The sequence below is a fragment of the Ahaetulla prasina genome, chromosome 6 (genome assembly GCF_028640845.1).
Source record: "Ahaetulla prasina isolate Xishuangbanna chromosome 6, ASM2864084v1, whole genome shotgun sequence".
NCBI classification, from domain to species: domain Eukaryota; kingdom Metazoa; phylum Chordata; class Lepidosauria; order Squamata; family Colubridae; genus Ahaetulla; species Ahaetulla prasina.
In genome coordinates, this window is record NC_080544.1 from 20,122,739 (window position 1) to 20,139,784 (window position 17,046).

Consider the following 17,046-nt stretch of genomic DNA (forward strand, 5'->3'; position numbering starts at 1 on the left):
CAAAATCCTGTAATGGACAAAATGGACATTGTAATGGTCGGAGAGGTATAAACTGTCATTGATAGAATGCATCAGAGTCATCTTCTAAATCTACATATGTAGTTCTTAACGTATATCCTTCACTAGCAACTATCCTTAACAATGTGGTCCAACTCTTCATATGGGAAATCCAAAAATAAATTCTATTTTACAAAGTTTTATTATCAATAACCAACACAGCTTTGCTACTTATGTATCAGACATATGAAACTGAACTTATAATAATACTTCTCTTCAATAGTTTAAGAATTTAAAAAAAGCCCCAGGTACTGCACACTTACTTGAGTTTTGCAATGTACTCATTCTTTGCAGCAGAGTAACACCTACATATTTATAATTGACATGAAGCAAACCAACCTTACCAAGTACTTTCAGTGGAGCTTTTTCTAGATTCACGATAGCAGTTGCAAATGGAATAGCCAGTGTCATGTAATTGTTTGCTTCATTCATTAAGGGGCATTCTGGCAGTGTTAGAAATAGTCTTAATGCTTCCACATCAGGCAAGGAGCTGGTCAGTTTAGGAATAAGATTCTTCTCCAAGCTGGCTGCCACCTGGGGATGTTGTGTAAGACAGAATCTAGTTTTAAATTAAAAACATGTTCTGGGAGAATAAGCCAATAAGAATAATACAAAGAGATGCATATTCTTCTTCTTGCAATTTTAAAAATTCGTTTTTAAAAGCAAAGTACATATTTTTAAATAAAGTTAGCATAACTGCGCCATTTATTTCTGTTACAAACATTACTAAAAGGGGCTAGAAATCAGGAAATTTTAGCTCCACTTTAGGCATGAAAAAGAAACAATGGGCCAGTCACTCTGTCTCAGCCCAAGTCACCTCACAGGATTGGTGTTGTGGGGAAAATAGGAGGAGGAAAGAATATTAGATATTTTCACTGCCTTATTTAAAAAATAATAAAGGCGGGATAAAAACTAAAAAAAGGCAAGACAGCATCCTCAGAGCAACCAAAGCTCTGTCTGGTTTTGTATGTTGCTTTGTTGAGGCCTTCTTGCCTTTTTTAATCATACCCTTTGGGTTTCCTTGCTACTAAAAGTGTATTTGTTACATCTAAATATAAAATTAAAAACCACATATTTGAAGAAAATTGCATTTTGCTTCACCTTTTATTCGTTTGCTGCTCTCTATCCCCCCGCCTGCTTTGCAAATTCTTTACTGTTATCCCCAAGGATTGGGCAAAGCAAATAATAATAGCAAATAAGTCTTCGCTTTGTTAAAATGGGACAAAGAACATTCGTCAGTTTGTTACACAAGCCTGAATAAAAAGTATAAACAAACCAGATTTTTACTATATTATTTTATCATGCCGTCTTGCTGTGTAAAGGGAACCTTCAGGGAAATTCATACTTTTTGACAAATTTAGAAATAAAATGTTAAATTAAAATATATTCACAATTCAAATTTCCCCATCCATGACATAACAAAAAGAACACGGTACAGGCATTAAACACAGAATAGCAGGCAACGGAATCGAAATGAATTTGAAAAGATTTTTAAGGCCAACCTGCTGAGATATGTGTGGGTGTTCGGGCTGTATAAGTTTGTGAAATAAAAGCCTGGCAGCATTCATATCCACGCCTGAGAACCTGGCACTCGTTCTGTAGTGATCATCATTGCTACAGAAAGAAGAAAGATAAATGTTACCCTGTACACATTTTTCTATATTCTAAATAAACAAATGTTAAGGATTTCATTCAATTATGGGTTCATTATCCACTGACCTGACAGCTAGAAAGCTTCCATTTAGGCAGCCAGCAGAAGAAAACATTCCATCTATTTCACTATTACCCAAAAAAAAAAAAAAGGAAAAAGAAAAACATACACGTCCATTAGTGAGTGTGACTGACACGCCCATTTCTTCTTCTTTTTGTGTTCCCATCTAGGTTTGTTGTATCTGCCACGCTAGTTCCTTTGCGTTTAGTTTTTAAATGTGTTTTAACAATTTGTAAAAAGGCATTAAGTCAGCTTCTACATTTAATAAATTGTCGCAGGTAGTCCTTGACTTATGACCGACTGCTTAGCAACCATTCAAAGTTCTGAGGGACTGACCTACGGGGTACTTATGACCCACATTCAATGTTCAGATGGTCCCCTCTCCCCCTCAGTCACATGATTTGTGGCATTTTCTCTCTAAACAATGAAATCGCGAATAACATTTTTGCATCTCTTGAGTTGGTGACACTCAAATAAACTGCCTTGAGGAGAGCATTTAGGAATTCATTCCCAGAGTTTTTATTTTATGGCTCCAGATGATGAGGAAAGATAGTTTTATTCCAATGTAAGAACTGATTACATAACATCAGATAAAGCACCCAGCTTTATTATTGGCTGGGGAATTCTGGGAGTTAGTCCATACATCTTAAAGTTCCCAAGGTTGGGAAAGACTGGTTTATAAGATTTATCAATAAGTAGGAATAATTCTTACTTTGCTATCTCCACGGGGAGCCTCCCTGCACCTGAAGACGAATAGTTAATTAATTTCTGAATGAAAGCTTCATTCACAGTCCAGATTTGTTTTGAAGTATTCGGACATCTGAAGTCATCTGCTGGTACCAAATCCTGCATTTAAGTGATAAGTGACATATCACAAGAAATTGTTTCATAAATTTCAAATCCCTAGACTCATAGCTGAAAAAAATTCATTCATTATCTTATTTATACCTGCATTAAAGCCTAACCATGAAAACAATTTACAATAATGAGCAACAGTTAAACCGTGCACAATCCCCCTTTTAAAGTTGTCTTATTATAATCTTTATAATAAGAGAACTTTATAAGAGAACAAGGTGGCTGGATGGAGTCACTGAAGCAGTAGGCATGAGTTTAAATGGACTCCAGAGGATGGTAGAGGACAGGAAGGCCTGGAGGAATGTTGTCCATGGGGTCGCGATGGGTCGGACACGACTTCGCAACTAACAACAAAAATCTTTATAATAGGTTTTTATAACATGTCCTATTTTTATTTTTAAGTCACTTCATTCTTGGCTACTTTTTATATGTTCACAAATTGGACAAAACATACAGTATTTTTCGGAGTATAAGGGGGTGAAAATCTGGGTGAGTCTTACACACCAAATGTAGCCCCGCCCACCCACTGGCCCCCACCCTTTGGCCTCTGCCTCTCACCAATTTACCTTCTTGCAGCAAGCCCATTTCAGCTTCAGCACAGCCTAATTAGCACAAGTTGATTGTCAGTTGAATCAGCCTCCCGGCTCTCAGCTGTTTCAGGCTGCAGGGATTGCCATTGCTTATTGCTGCACAGGCCTCTGCTGCTTGCTGCAAGGAGAAATATTGCTAGGAGCGGATTTTTTTTCTTGTGCTAATCAAGCTATGCTGAAAACGAAAATGAAAGTAAAGCAGGCTATTTGCTGTTTGCTGCAAGGAGCCAAAATTGCTGGGAGGCAGAGGCAGATTTCTTTTTCTTGTTTTCTTCACCAAAAAAGGTAGGTGCGTCTTATAGTCCAGAGCATCTTATACTCTCAAAAATACGGTTAGGTAAAATCTGCTGGATTGTTTTCTGAAATTGTTTTCAAAGTAGACTATTATCTGTTCCTATTCAATTCGGGCAGGCTGACTTGTTCAAACACGAAACTGGTGGTGTCGGATTAATCCATCAGGTTTGAAAGCAAAAAGTTGTGAAATGATTACACAATAATAATAATTCCAGTTCAAATGATCTTACATTGGAAACATTATGGCATCATTCCCTAGAGAAAGCTCTTAATGCTGGAAAAGATGGAAGGAAAAAGAAGAGGAAGGTGACCAGCAGCAGCATGAGTGGCAATGTTGCGCCTGAAGGGCCAGACTGGGAAGAAATTCTATCTTTATGGTCATCAGAAATCAAAAACAGCTTGATGGCACATAATCAATAATTACACAGATACTAAGCAACAAATCATACAATTATCTAATAATTTAAATTCTAGGAAAATCTTTTTGGAAAAAAGATTAAGCAAGCTTATATACAACAGATACACTAATTATGCTCCTGAAATGGGGAAAAAACACACTAGCATCTGTTTCTATTATCAAACTTAAGTCATTATGTTTAGTGAAACAGAAGCAAAGTTATCAATCAAAATAAATAACGTACCTGTGGAGTAACATAATGTGAAAAGCTTTGGTCTCCACCAGAAAAAATCCTCTTTACACAATAATAATCTTCATCATCTATAATTAAAATAAGAATATCTTCAAGGGACTAGCTATTTTAGTTATAAATTAATTTAAGAAATGTAACTACTGTAATTCTAACACATTTGCTAATTTAAGAGGTACTTCAGTTAACCTGTTTGATTCCAGGGTTTAACAACAAGAAGTTTCTATTCTGTATTATATTTATTTTATTATTTTTTTATAATCTTATCGAATAAATGGGCGCTGGCAGTTTCCTAAAGACTGGATTTTTCTTATATAGAAATGATTTAAAACTTGTGTTGCAATGTATTGTTACTACTATATGCTTAATAAAGATTTTTTTCATGAGACATAAATTATACCACCAAGAACTAAATTTATCACAATGGCACAATTTTGAATGTACCACCAGGTCATGGTCTGGTCAAAGTTTGTGCACTAAACTGCAACTGAGTGTACACAACATGCAAAGCATAAATCATGGCTTATAGTAAATGCAAAAGATTAAACCAAGAAATAAATCACGTGATACTGTAGAATAACGCGTGAACCCAGCCAATATCTCCAGTAGTACCTCAATCCAATAAAGGTAAATAAGCAAATAAAGAATAGATATAAATCACCTAAATTCAATGGAATCTGGCCACTGTATGGAAGCCAATTTCCTTTTACTGGAAAGGGACTTTTCCTATTACTAGTTGTTCCCATGCCTAACTGTCCGTTTCCTCCAAGACCAAAAGAGTAAATTCTTCCAGTTGAGGGAACAAATGCAGATGTGTGTTGCCTGCAACAAAGAGGAAAGAAACATCTAGGAAGTAAGAAAGGAGGAAATTCCAGACTCTTTTATAAAATGACATTCAAAATATAATTTATTTATTTATTGCAGTTGAGCTAACCCAAGAGCCCCCAATTTCAAGTACTACAACTTAAGTCCTCGACTTACAATCTCAACTGAGCCCAAAATTTCTGTTGCTAAGTGAGACACGTGTTAAGTGAGTTTGACCCATTTTACGACTTTTCTTGCCACATTGGTTAAATGAATCATTGCAGTTGTTAAAGTCGGTAACATGGTTGTTAAGCGAATCTGATTTCCCGATTGACTTTGCTTGTCAGAAGGTTACAAAAGATGATAATATTATCCTGAGACACTGCAACCATCATAAATGTGAGTCAGTTGCCAAGCATCTGAATTTTTATCACATGACCCTGGGGACGCTGCAATGGTCATAAGTGTGAAAAACGACCATAAGTTACTTTTTTCAATGCCGTTGTGACATCGGTCACTAAACGAACAGTTGTAAATTGAGAACTGCCTGTAATGTACACTTGAACACTAAATATTTGGATTCAGCTGCTCCACCTTGGCTAGGAAAATAAAAGATGCCCAAAAAAGGACAAAGTTTGCAATTCAGTGAACAGAAGTTTATTAAGCCTATGGAACAATATTGTGCCAAGGCAATTAACTGATCCCTTGGGTCTTATGAATTATTGTATCGTCTAAATCATAGCAGCCTTTTCTCTGTATCACTGGAAACCCCAACAAGGTTTCCCAATAAGAGCAAGTGGTTATTAATTTACCATGCTTGTTAGAAGAGTGCTTCAAAAAGCATATCTGAATCCTTTAGAAGTCAGCTTAATCTGACATAATTTAATTTACTTCAAACAAAAGTTGTAACCATCCCTCTTAAAAATATCTTTCGGGGCTATAATTTGGACATGTTACATTGTATTTCCCGTTCAGTCATTTTGAAGCCATCTTGATAGTTCCAACAATCCTACATCTTTGTATTGTAACTGCCCAGTGCTTGATGGACACCACCTTATAAAGACACAGACAGATGAGAACCAACAATGTAGAGTAGAATGTCCTGGGCAGAGCATTCTTGCCTAATATAGTCTAAACTCTGTAGCTATATTCACTTCATGGCTGTCGACAGAAAACAGATGCAATTGCCAAATGACCTTAATTCTGAATTATGCTCAGAATCACAGTAAACATACTGAATAAACAACTGTACATTCTAATTAAAATGTCTGAAGTGAACTTAAACCGGTTTCAAATGACTATAAAATAAATCCGTTATTAAACGAACAAGGAAAAATTTCTTTATGGACTTTTAATTTGGAACAGGATGCTCATTTCACATCTGACTGCTTTTCAAGAACAAGGTTGAATATTGAAGCTTTTAAAAAAGCTCCTGAAGTAATTAATACTTCAGCTGGGCCAGATAAGTTCACTTTGAAGAAAAAAATAGTTAAAACAACAGTTCCATTCTAACAACACACTTACCTTCCACAGGCTATTTGTGCGACAATGTTCCCCATAAGTTCAAAAACTTTTCTGGGGTTTATCTCATGCGCAGTTGAGTTATGACCTAATTGTCCATAGCCTCCAGCTCCAAAAGTAAACACTCCACCTTCCTAAAACATATTTCAAATTGGAATGTAATCTGTCAATGTCTTCGCTATTTTTTATATATACAAATACCTGCCCAAGATATATAAAGGAACAATAAAATTGCCTAAAACGGGTTATAATCATAAATATGTATCTCAGATTCTAAACAATTGAGGCATATAATATAAATTAAAAGGGAATAAAATGGTTGCATTGCTTTAAACCACGGCTGTCAAACTCCCGGCCCATGGGCTGTATGTGTCATGAGCTGGCCACGCCCACACCCAGTTTAGTGAAAGGGTGGTGGAGTCCTGATACGTCATGACAACGGGAGTTTGACACCCCTGCTTTAAACTTTAAAGATTCTGAGTAATTTGCAAATCAAACACTTCTGTAAATCAAAGGTATAAACTGCAAAAATGCAGTTTAAGCAGAGTTCTTCACTATCAATTCCCAACAGAGAGACTGGATTGTCCCCAGAGCTAATTATATAGGTAGTCCTTGCTTAATGATCCTAATTGGGATAGGTAACTCCACCACTAAGCAGTCACCAAGTAGGAAATCATACAATCAAGGCTATGCTTTCCAGCTTGAAAGAGATGACTGTTGTATTCAATTTTACACCTTCTGCATTTGTTTGCCTCATAATCACTTCCCCCCCCTTTGGAATTCTGAAATGCCCATTTACTGTCTTGTACACATCAAAAGCAATGTGATTGTATCACAGCCCTGGAGATGGGAGACACAGGCACACAATGTAAACAGCTTACTCTCTTGAAATCCCTTTATCTTCAATCTCTCTGCACTGCAAAGGGGTTGGGAGGAGCAAGTGATTTCTCTAGTCAAGCTCTCCTTTCCCGCTGCCAGTGTTCACACACTGCTTTCAATGCTTATCCTCTTGAAATCTCTTCCCCTCCAATTTCTCTACTGGGTGGGGCAGGCCAAAGGAGAGACTGTCTACAAAAATTGCTTACTTCCTCCTGGAAGGCTCTTTTTAGGCTCTTGCCTCGGGCATGTATATTTCCCAATGAGACAAACGGGAGAGAGATTGGAGAGAAAAAGATTTCAAGACATTACGCTATTTGCCCTTTTAAGAGCAGTGTGATCATGCCAGGGCAGTCCAGGACTGAAGTTGCAAGTGCACTATACTAATAGCTTACATACTAAACTTTTGAAATCTTTTCCTCTCCAATCTCTCCACTCTGCATGGGGTAGGAGAGGGGAAAAAAGCAAGCAATTGATGTATGCAGTCTCTCCTTTGCTTGCCCCTTTCCTGCTGCCTATGCAATCAATTTCTTCTCAACTTATAGAAGTGCAAACAACTTACTCTTTGGAAATCCCTCTCCATACTCTCTGCTCTGCAAAGGGGGGGGAGGGTGGAATAATCAGGCAAAGGAAAGATTGCCTTCGGAAACTGCTTGCTTTTTTTCTCTCTCCTGGACCCCTATGCAGAGTGGAGGGGCTGAGAGGAGATTTCAAGAGGGTACAATAAGCAGTTTGTATTGGATACCTATGGTTTCCCAGCCTGCTGCTGGTGCAATCACATTGCTTTCAATGGGCAAAAGAGCTAGCAGCTTACTCTCTTGCAAACCCTCTTCTCCAATCTCTCTGCTTTGCAAGGGGAGGCACAACAAAGGGGAAAAATAGGTCTAGAAAAGGACAATGCCTACTGATTGTAACGGCAATCCCATACCTGAGGGGACACTGCAAAGATTATAAACGTAAAGTTATTTTTCAGAACTGTCACAATTTTCAACAGTTACTGAACAAATGGTCAGTAAGTGTGGACTATCTGTATATCAAATTCTGCTTTGCAACAAGTTAAACTAATAATAAGCAGTCAAAATTATTGTCTAGATTTTGAATCGCACCTGGGAAAGATTCTGGAAATTTATGTACATTGCCCAACTTGGTGAGTTTATTTTATACGTGTGTGTGTGTGTGTGTGTGTGGTTCAGAAAGAGTAATATAACTTTAGTGTAAGAACTGACCCTATGATCAGGGTTGAAATGTGGAGGAAGGAGAGAAAGAAGGGGTGCTCATGACTCTATCCGCTGCCCTGGCTATGGAATTAGAAAATGCAGAACTCTAGTAGCACAGGGCCTTAAGCATACTTCCCAGGGTAATTAAAAGGTAACCATTTTCTAGCACAGTGATGGCTAACCTTTTTGAAATCATGTGCCAAAAGCAAGGGGAGCACAGCAGGGGTGGACGTGTACGTGCGTGTTCACACCTGTAATTCAATACCCCCCCGCGCCCCATCCCCCCCCCCACATGCGAGCGCGACCCTCCCATACTCCCAACGCTTTTGGCACGCAACGGCAAAGGTTACCGGTGGGCTTGGTAGGCCCATTTTTTGCCCTTCCCAGGCTCCAAAGGCTTTCTTGGAGCCTGGGGAGGGCAAAAATGGCCTTCCCCACCCCCTGGAGGCCGGAAACAGCCCATTTCCCAACTTCCAGGTGGGCCCGGAAGGCCCTAAAATCAGCTGGCTGGTGCACACATGCACGCTGGAGCTGAACAAGGCAACATTTGTGGGCCCTCCGCATTCCAGTTAGGTTCGCCATCACAGTTCTAGCATCAGAGTACAAGGAATAAATAGGCTTAATAGATTTCACAAGGCAGACATGGTATTTCTGGCTACATTATCGATGCATATGGGATAAGGCCACCAAGAACTGTTAAGTCTTTTACATCCCATCCCAATTCAAATCTGAAATCAAAGACAGATTGAACACACCTTTGTAAGAGCTGCCGTATGATCTTCTCCACAGGAGATATAAACGATTTTTTGGGATCTTAGTGACTTCAGAAGATTGGGGACGTATCTATCTAAGAATTTAATAATTTGGTAAATTATAAATTGTGGCAAATAAGACACGCACAAAAAAACAGAAATGATCTCATTTAACAGATCGCTGCCTCCAGTAGGAACTTTGACCCAACTTAAAAGTTCATCACTTCACAGAATGTATTGCCATCAAGCAACAGTGCAGGGCATCAGGAGGCAACATTTCAGAGTATTTAACACAATTCATCCATTGTTTTGAACGTGCTATTGTTCTAACAATTAAGGAATGCAGAGCATTGCCGAGTTATGTAGTTTAATAATTGCCTTATACATTGTAAGCCGCCCTGAGTCTTCGGAGAAGGGCGGGGTATAAATGTAAACAAACAAAAAATAAATAAATAAATAAGAGCCACAACCAATTTCAGCAAGGTTTTGTAATTCAGAGAGCTCCAGCCTATAACACAAACAATTTGAGCATTGAGCAAACAGAACCATTCTTAATCATAAAAATTCATTTTAAAATCTGCATTTCAGAACTTACCATTTTCATCATTAAGACCAAGTTGTCCAAATTTGTTTCGGCCCCATCCAAAGACTGCTCCAGAAAGAGTAAGTACAAAGCTATGGGCACCGCCTGCTGTTATTTGGGCAAAAGGGATGCCTAATAAAGATTTGATTACTTGTGGAGATGTTTGTTTTTTATATTCATAACCTAATCCTAATTGTCCATACTTGTTCTGACCCCAGGAAAAAACTTCACTTCCTGTTGAAAAGAAACAAAGATAAACAGTAGTTAACAGAGAGGATTCAGTAGAAAGAGAAGCCCATTCAAAATTATATAAAAAAGACTGAAATCAAAACAGATTGAGCCACTTCCACAAGTCCCTTTTCAAACAGATCATAGTTCAAAGAACTTATTTTTAAATCTGGAGTATAGCATATTGCACTGACCAATAAAATATGGACTGGAAGCGATACTTTAGAGAAAAAAAAGAGGCATGGAAGGCAGTAAGTGCATTTGAGCCGGGGTGAAATGCTCCCAGTTCGGACCAGATCGCCTGATCCGGTAGCGATGGCAGCAGGTGGTTCGGAGAACCGGTAGCAAAAATCCCTGCCCCCCCCATGCCCAGCCGAGCTGCGTGATCATCAGAATTTTTTTTAAACTCCGCTGAAGAGGTTGTAGAAAAAATGCTTTTAAAAGTTAAAAAAAAAGTTGGCCACGCCCACCCAGTCACATTAAACCCCACCCCCCAAGCCATGCCCACAGAACCGGTAATAACAAATTTTACATCTCACCCCAGATTTGAGCATAGTAAATAAATGTCCTTTAATATATTTCATTTCCCTAAAACAGTATTTCTAAGCCCCAGCAACCTGAAGCTGTATGGACTCCAACTCCCAGAATTCCCATTAAAGTTAAAGTTGCTGAGGTCGAGAAACCCTTCCCTAGCAAATGATCAGATCTTACTACACAAAAAAACTTTTCTATGATCTTAGCAGCACGGAAAGTATTTTGAAATTAAACAGACAGATATAAATGCAGCAAACAGCATGGTTTACCTTTAGAAAGTGCAAGGGAATGGCAGTAGCCACAGGCCACTTGTACAATTTGAATGTCCGATAAGCTTTTAATGTTCCTTCGAGAAAATAAGAAAATGTTAAATGAATAGCATTTAAAAACACACAGAAAAGTTAAAAATACTTTAAGAAAATTGTAAAAGTATATATTAAATACTCAAAAAAGAGCAGCCACAGAACATGATTTCTCAATATATAAAGAAGAGGTATGACAAATTTCTAGTTCTGAAGCTACTGTAAATTAACATTTTCTATTCCTACAATACTCCAATTTGAACAGCCAGTTCAGGCTAGATAAGAAACTAGAGCAGGGGTGTCAGATCCAATTTCCTTGAGGGCCGCATCAGGGTTCTGTTTGACCCCAGAGGGCTGAGGTTGAGGGTTGGGGCGTGGCTGGAGGCCTGGGCGTGGCCCTGGTGGGCGTTTGATACAGGTTCAAAATGCATTTTTTTCCCCCTTTGCATTCAAAACAGCTCTTCAGACAAAGGGAGATTTACTTTCTGGCACAAATAGTCTCAATTCCATAATGTAGAGATTAAAGACTGTCAGTTTTGGAAGACAATGTTCTTTTTTGCTTCTTAACTGCCACATATTTTAGCTGAAGTTGGGAGGGGGTTGTTGTTGGAGCGGTAGAAAGTTAGTCATAACAACATTCCATATTCAAGGAATTTTGCCGGCATCTGATGGAGACTGCCTGAAGATTGTATCCAGTTGAGTGAGAAGAATTGATTGGACAATGTGATGAGCCTGTGGGGCAGGGCTGTGAACTGTCAGCTGAGTGTGGAAAACCTAGAAGTTCAGATTCGGGGTTTTCCCAGATGTGCCAACATGACATCTCTAATAAATTTGAACTTTGAGAAACCTCAAGCCTCAGAGCTTTATTTCGTTGGGGGTGTTCCTTGGAACCCTGACAAAGACATGTAGAGTCCCCAGCCGCTATGGGGCTTGTCTCTTGTAATAGGAGCAGAGCATAAATGAACTGACAATTTCTCCTGATGTCTCTAAAAACTGTTTGTCCAACCGTCTATCAATCTTTGTTACTACCTCTGACACAGACCTAGAGGAGGGCTTAATATTAGTAATAATTTACAAAATTGATATACCACCCAATTCTCAATGACCCTGGGTGGCTCACAAGCAAAAAAAAATTACAATTAAATCAATCACAGGTAAAAGATTAATATAAAAGATGACAAACTCAGTGATACAAGGGGGGCTCACTCTCTCTCATCAAAGACCTGGCTGAAGAGCCAGATGTTTTTGGCTCTTCTGAAAAACAGCCATCCAGATCTTGGAGGGTACCTAGTTCTAGTTGGCAGATGCTGCTGAAGAGAAGGTGAAGAAAATAGGGTGGGTTTTTGGCCGGCAAAGTGCTGCAGGAGACCGAAAACGGGCCGTGTGCGCCCCCCCCCCGCCATTTTGGCCGACAGAGGCACAGTGGATCAGTCCTTTTGGTATTTCTAGGCCAGCTCGGCAGGCCAGATCTAAGCAACCTGCAGGCCAGATCCAGCCCGCGGGCCTTGAGTTTGACACCCCTGAACTAGAGTATGAAAACACACTTTGACTCCATTTTATTTTAAATAACTAGAATTTAAATACATCCCATCAGATTACATTTGGACAGGGCATGAAATTTAAAATCTAAAATGAAGGCTGATCTCTTTCTCTTAAATGTAAAAGAACAGGGAGAAACCAGTTCTATATTTAGAACCTACAGAAATCTAAATGGAGAACTTAAAACATATCTATTCTTTCGAGCAGGACTGGCTTAAATAGGGTTTTAATATGGATTTTATTGGGGTTTATTTTATATTTTGTATTGTATTTTAAATTTAGGCTATTGGAATAAGTTTTTTAAATATTGTTTTTATTGAAATGTATCGTTTTTATTTTATTTGCCTGTTCACCGCCCTGAGTCCTTCGGGAGAAGGGCGGTATATAAATTAAATTATTATTATTATTATTATTATTATTATTATTATTATTATTATTATTATTATTATTATTATTATTATTATTATTATTAAAATTTACCACACTTGTATATATTTATATGGCTAAATATAGAAGAAAACACTTCATTTTTAGATTAAAGTTGTGCTAGTCTTACAGGTTTTCAAACTGTGGATTAAGATCAAATATAAGCAAATAATCACATCATCCAAAATATTTTAATTACAAATTAGTATATTTAAATCACACTGGCCTTCCCTCTTTTTTGCAACCCCAGCATAGCTTTCTAGTCCACTTATATAGACTGAGAACAGTTTTGAACCTGCTCCAAGTTTAACACCTAGGACATAATGCAGCAATGCTATTAAACTAAGGAGACCTAAAACTCTAGTAACTACTGGAAATTACCATATTTTTCTGAGTATAAGACGCACTGGAGTATAAGACACAGCTTAGTTTTTGAGGAGAAAAATGGGGGGGGGGAATCTGCCTACCAGGTATTCATCTAGCTAGCGTCCTTAGTCCTTAGTCTGATCAGCTTCAGCACATTAGTTTGCTAGTTTTATCCCCTGCTTGGGGATAAAAAACAGCTTCTAAGGCACAGCTGAGAGGAAGCAGCAATGAAAAAAGCAGGCAAAGCACGGGGAGATCGCCTAGTTAAGGCTGAAAAAAAGCTTCTAAAGAACAGCTGAGAGTCGGAGCAAAGCATGGAGATCGCTCACTAGTGCCTGGTTAAAGCACAGTGGAGAGTCGAGGGAGCAGGCAAAGCTGGGAAGGTCGCTTCACTTGCTAGTACCTTGTTAGGGCTGAAAAAAAGCTTCGAAAAAGCTACATTCGGAGTATAAGATGCTCCCAAATTTTCAGCCTCTTTTTTTTGGGGGGGGGGGGGAATGGTGCATCTTATACTCCAAAAAATATGGTACCTATTATTCTAAATAGCAGTTACCAATTGCAATACAGAAATCTTTGTGCTCTGGATACCAGCCAACCTTTTTTACTCCTGCAGGTCCAAACAATAAATCTTCACACTATTTTTTAATTGGCCCTAATTCTTAGAAGGAGAGGGAACTTTTGAGAAAAAAGCATGATGGATATTAATGCAAATATATTATAATTGTTCTAAGAATGAAGCTCTTACGTTGGGGCTTCAAATTATTCAATTAAAATATTTTTTGATGTAAGGGCATATACGGTAAATATTTTTAAATAAATGAAATGTTAAGTTCCATAGCAAATATACAGTATTCAGAAATAAAATGCTGCATGAGTGTTAAGGCTATGTGTTGAAAAAATGCTACTCATCGAGTTTAAGGATGGCATCTTAATAAATCAAAATTAATTTCCAAATGTTCTAAAAAATCATTAAAACCTCAGAAATACCCACTTCTTTTTTTGCAACTGCTAAAATGAAACTGACTTCATAATATTATCCCATTCTCATACTTAACTCAAAAAAGTGCATCTACCAATAATGAAAACAAGCCAGTTTTAGCAAAAGTACAGTATGTCTTAGATGTGACTTATAGAAACCTCCCAAAAGCCATGGCTAAAGCTGAATGTGACCAAGGAGGGAAATCTTTAAATAAACAAAATATTATCAGCATTTCATTTAATTTTAATTAAATCAAATATACATCGCATTTTGGTCCTGTCCACATACACAAATACATTATCATGCTACTTAGTTTACATTAAATTCCTAATTAGAATCTCATAAAGAATATCAGTATTATAAATATTGTATTTACAAAAAATTATATGCCATCTACCCCTGAATATATAGTAAGGAAATACTGAAAAGGAAATGTTCAGGAAATTCTAGTGGTTGCTTCAGTTCAGTACAGCAGCTTTCAAGAGTATATTGATGCAAATTATTTTATAGAAAACTGAATCTGAAAAATTCTAAATGTATATAAAGTTAAATGTAAAGGCTTCCCTTGTCCAGACATTTCCAACTCCAGGGGACAGTGCTAGCTCCATTTCTTAGCGGAGGGAGCCAGCATGGTCTGAAGACACCTCCATGGTCATGTGGCCAGCATGACTATATGCCAACACTGTTTCCTTCCCACCAAAGTGGTACCTATTTATCTACTCACATATAACATGCTTTTGAACTGCTAGGTGTGCAGGAGCTGGGGCAAGTAACGAGAGCTCATCCCGTCGCAGGGCACTCTGGTCTTGAAGCTCAGTGTCTTTAACTGCTGAGCCATCATGCCCCAAATGTACATAGATGAAGCAATTAAAATAATCCAAAAGTAAGCATTTTCCTAAGGAATTTTTGAAAAATTATTTGATTTATTTTGTTTTACCTGGGGACTCTGATATATTCCTCAGTGCCAGGTAATCCCAGCTGCCCATCTGCAGCAAAACCCCAGGCATAGACTTGACCCTTGTCATTTAATGCCAAGGTGTGGGCTTCTCCACAAGAAACAGTGACAATGTTTTGAGCATCCAAGGCACCAACTTGCTCTGTAATTATAAAAAAAAGTGGCTTTTATTAAGCAGCGGAAATAGCAAAAAAAAAAAAGTGTCTTTACAAACAAATCAAGTCAATTCTATACTATTTGTAGTCCAAGATACATCACAGACTGAAAACCCTAAGTCTACTTATTGATAATTGCACCCAGCAAGGTCTGAATTTTTATCCCCAAGGGACAAGTTTCAGAACCCTAAATATTTTCACTCATGCCAGAAACAGCAATTTGAATTAATTAGAGCACTGAAGCTATTACTAACTAAAAAACAGACACCCTAAACAGGGATCTTCTTGAATTTATCTAGTGTCCTGTTTCAGTCCACAAGCATGACACACAAAAAGGTGTTAAGCGCTTTACGGAAAGTCCAAGCTCCTAATGTGAATCCCCAAGACCCACTTGGATCCACCATTGTTGCGATATTATGCCATATGAACCCCTTTATGAAACTGTTTATAAAATTACTTATGTGCAAATATAAGCATGAGCAAGTTTTGAGAAATTGCTTATGTGCAAAAATATCAGCATAGGTAAGTCTGGCTAATTGTTATCATGTAAGCAGAAATCTGTTTGATGCCAAGGTTGCAAAGATGGTTGCCAGTAAATGTATCAACACCTTAGAGATAGCCACAGAACATTCCTTCTCTGATAAGGCTAACTTCACAGAGCTTCAAAAGAAGTTTGCTCCTACACACAATTATATGAGATTTATTAGTATGTAGTCAGGATGTTTCAAGATGTATTTCTGTTTGCTGTACCACGTAGGCAAAAAGCGGAGAACAAAGGACAAATATAAAAAGTGGAAAGAGGGGCAAATAACTAAGGCAGAATATCAGCAAATAGCCCGAGCCTGTAAAGATGAAGTGAGGAAAGCTAAGGCTCACAATGAACAAAGGCTAGCGACAAAAGTAAAAAATAATAAAAAAAGCTTCTTCCAACATGTTAAAAACAAGAAAAAAGTCAAGGAAACAATTGGCCCATTGCTGGGAGAAAGTGGCAAGAAGATGACAAGCAACAGGGAGAAAGCAGATCTACTTAACTCATATTTTGCATCTGTCTTTACACAAAAGGAAAAAACAATCCAACCTATCAAAAACAGCACTACAAAAAACAGATTAGAAACACAAGTTAAAATAGGGAAGAAAACGGTAAGTGAACACCTGTCTACCCTAGACGAGTTCAAATCACCAGGACCGGATGGATTACACCCCAAGGTTCTGAAGGAACTGGCAGATGTGATCTCAGAACCACTGAACTATATCTTTCAAAGATCCTGGAGCACAGGGGAGCTGCCAGAGGACTGGAAAAGAGCTGATGTAGTTCCCATCTTCAAAAAGGAAAAACAGATCCAGGAAACTACAGACCTATCAGTCTGACCTCAATACCGGGAAGATTCTGGAAAAGATAATCAAGCAACGAATCACCGAACACCTAGAAGCAAACAAAGTAATAACCAAAAGCCAACATGGGTTTGTCAAAAACAGATCATGCCAGACTAATCTTATCGCATTCTTTGACAAAATGACAAAATTAGTAGACCAGAGGAATGCTGTTGATATAATTTACTTGGACTTCAGTAAAGCATTTGATAAAGTAGACCATAACCTACTACTAGATAAAGTAGAAAATGTGGGTTAGACAGCACCACCACCAGATGGATTCG

The 17,046-nt window shown here is 38.1% G+C and overlaps 1 protein-coding gene across 8 annotated transcripts in view; it reads right to left on the minus strand.

Annotated features, from left to right (window-relative positions):
• Window positions 1-17,046, minus strand: part of HERC4 (HECT and RLD domain containing E3 ubiquitin protein ligase 4) — a 79,562-nt gene that overhangs the window by 23,489 nt on the left and 39,027 nt on the right. For 6 of the 8 annotated variants that reach the window (XR_009155865.1, XM_058189477.1, XM_058189476.1 and 3 more), the window contains exons 4-14: window positions 15,219-15,378; window positions 10,939-11,015; window positions 9,920-10,141; window positions 9,328-9,419; window positions 6,483-6,613; window positions 4,816-4,976; window positions 4,149-4,225; window positions 2,481-2,614; window positions 1,777-1,836; window positions 1,560-1,671; window positions 402-591 (exon numbers count right to left, since the gene is read on the minus strand). Coding sequence is in view for 7 of the 8 variants with exons in the window: in XM_058189477.1 (XP_058045460.1) it covers window positions 402-591; window positions 1,560-1,671; window positions 1,777-1,836; window positions 2,481-2,614; window positions 4,149-4,225; window positions 4,816-4,976; window positions 6,483-6,613; window positions 9,328-9,419; window positions 9,920-10,141; window positions 10,939-11,015; window positions 15,219-15,378 (1,416 nt within the window). In the remaining variant the exon portion in view is untranslated. Of the gene's footprint in view, window positions 1-401; window positions 617-1,559; window positions 1,672-1,776; window positions 1,837-2,480; window positions 2,615-4,148; window positions 4,226-4,815; window positions 4,977-6,482; window positions 6,614-9,327; window positions 9,420-9,919; window positions 10,142-10,938; window positions 11,016-15,218; window positions 15,379-17,046 lie in introns of those variants that run through there. The other 2 variants (XM_058189482.1, XM_058189481.1) reach the window with 2 other exon arrangements.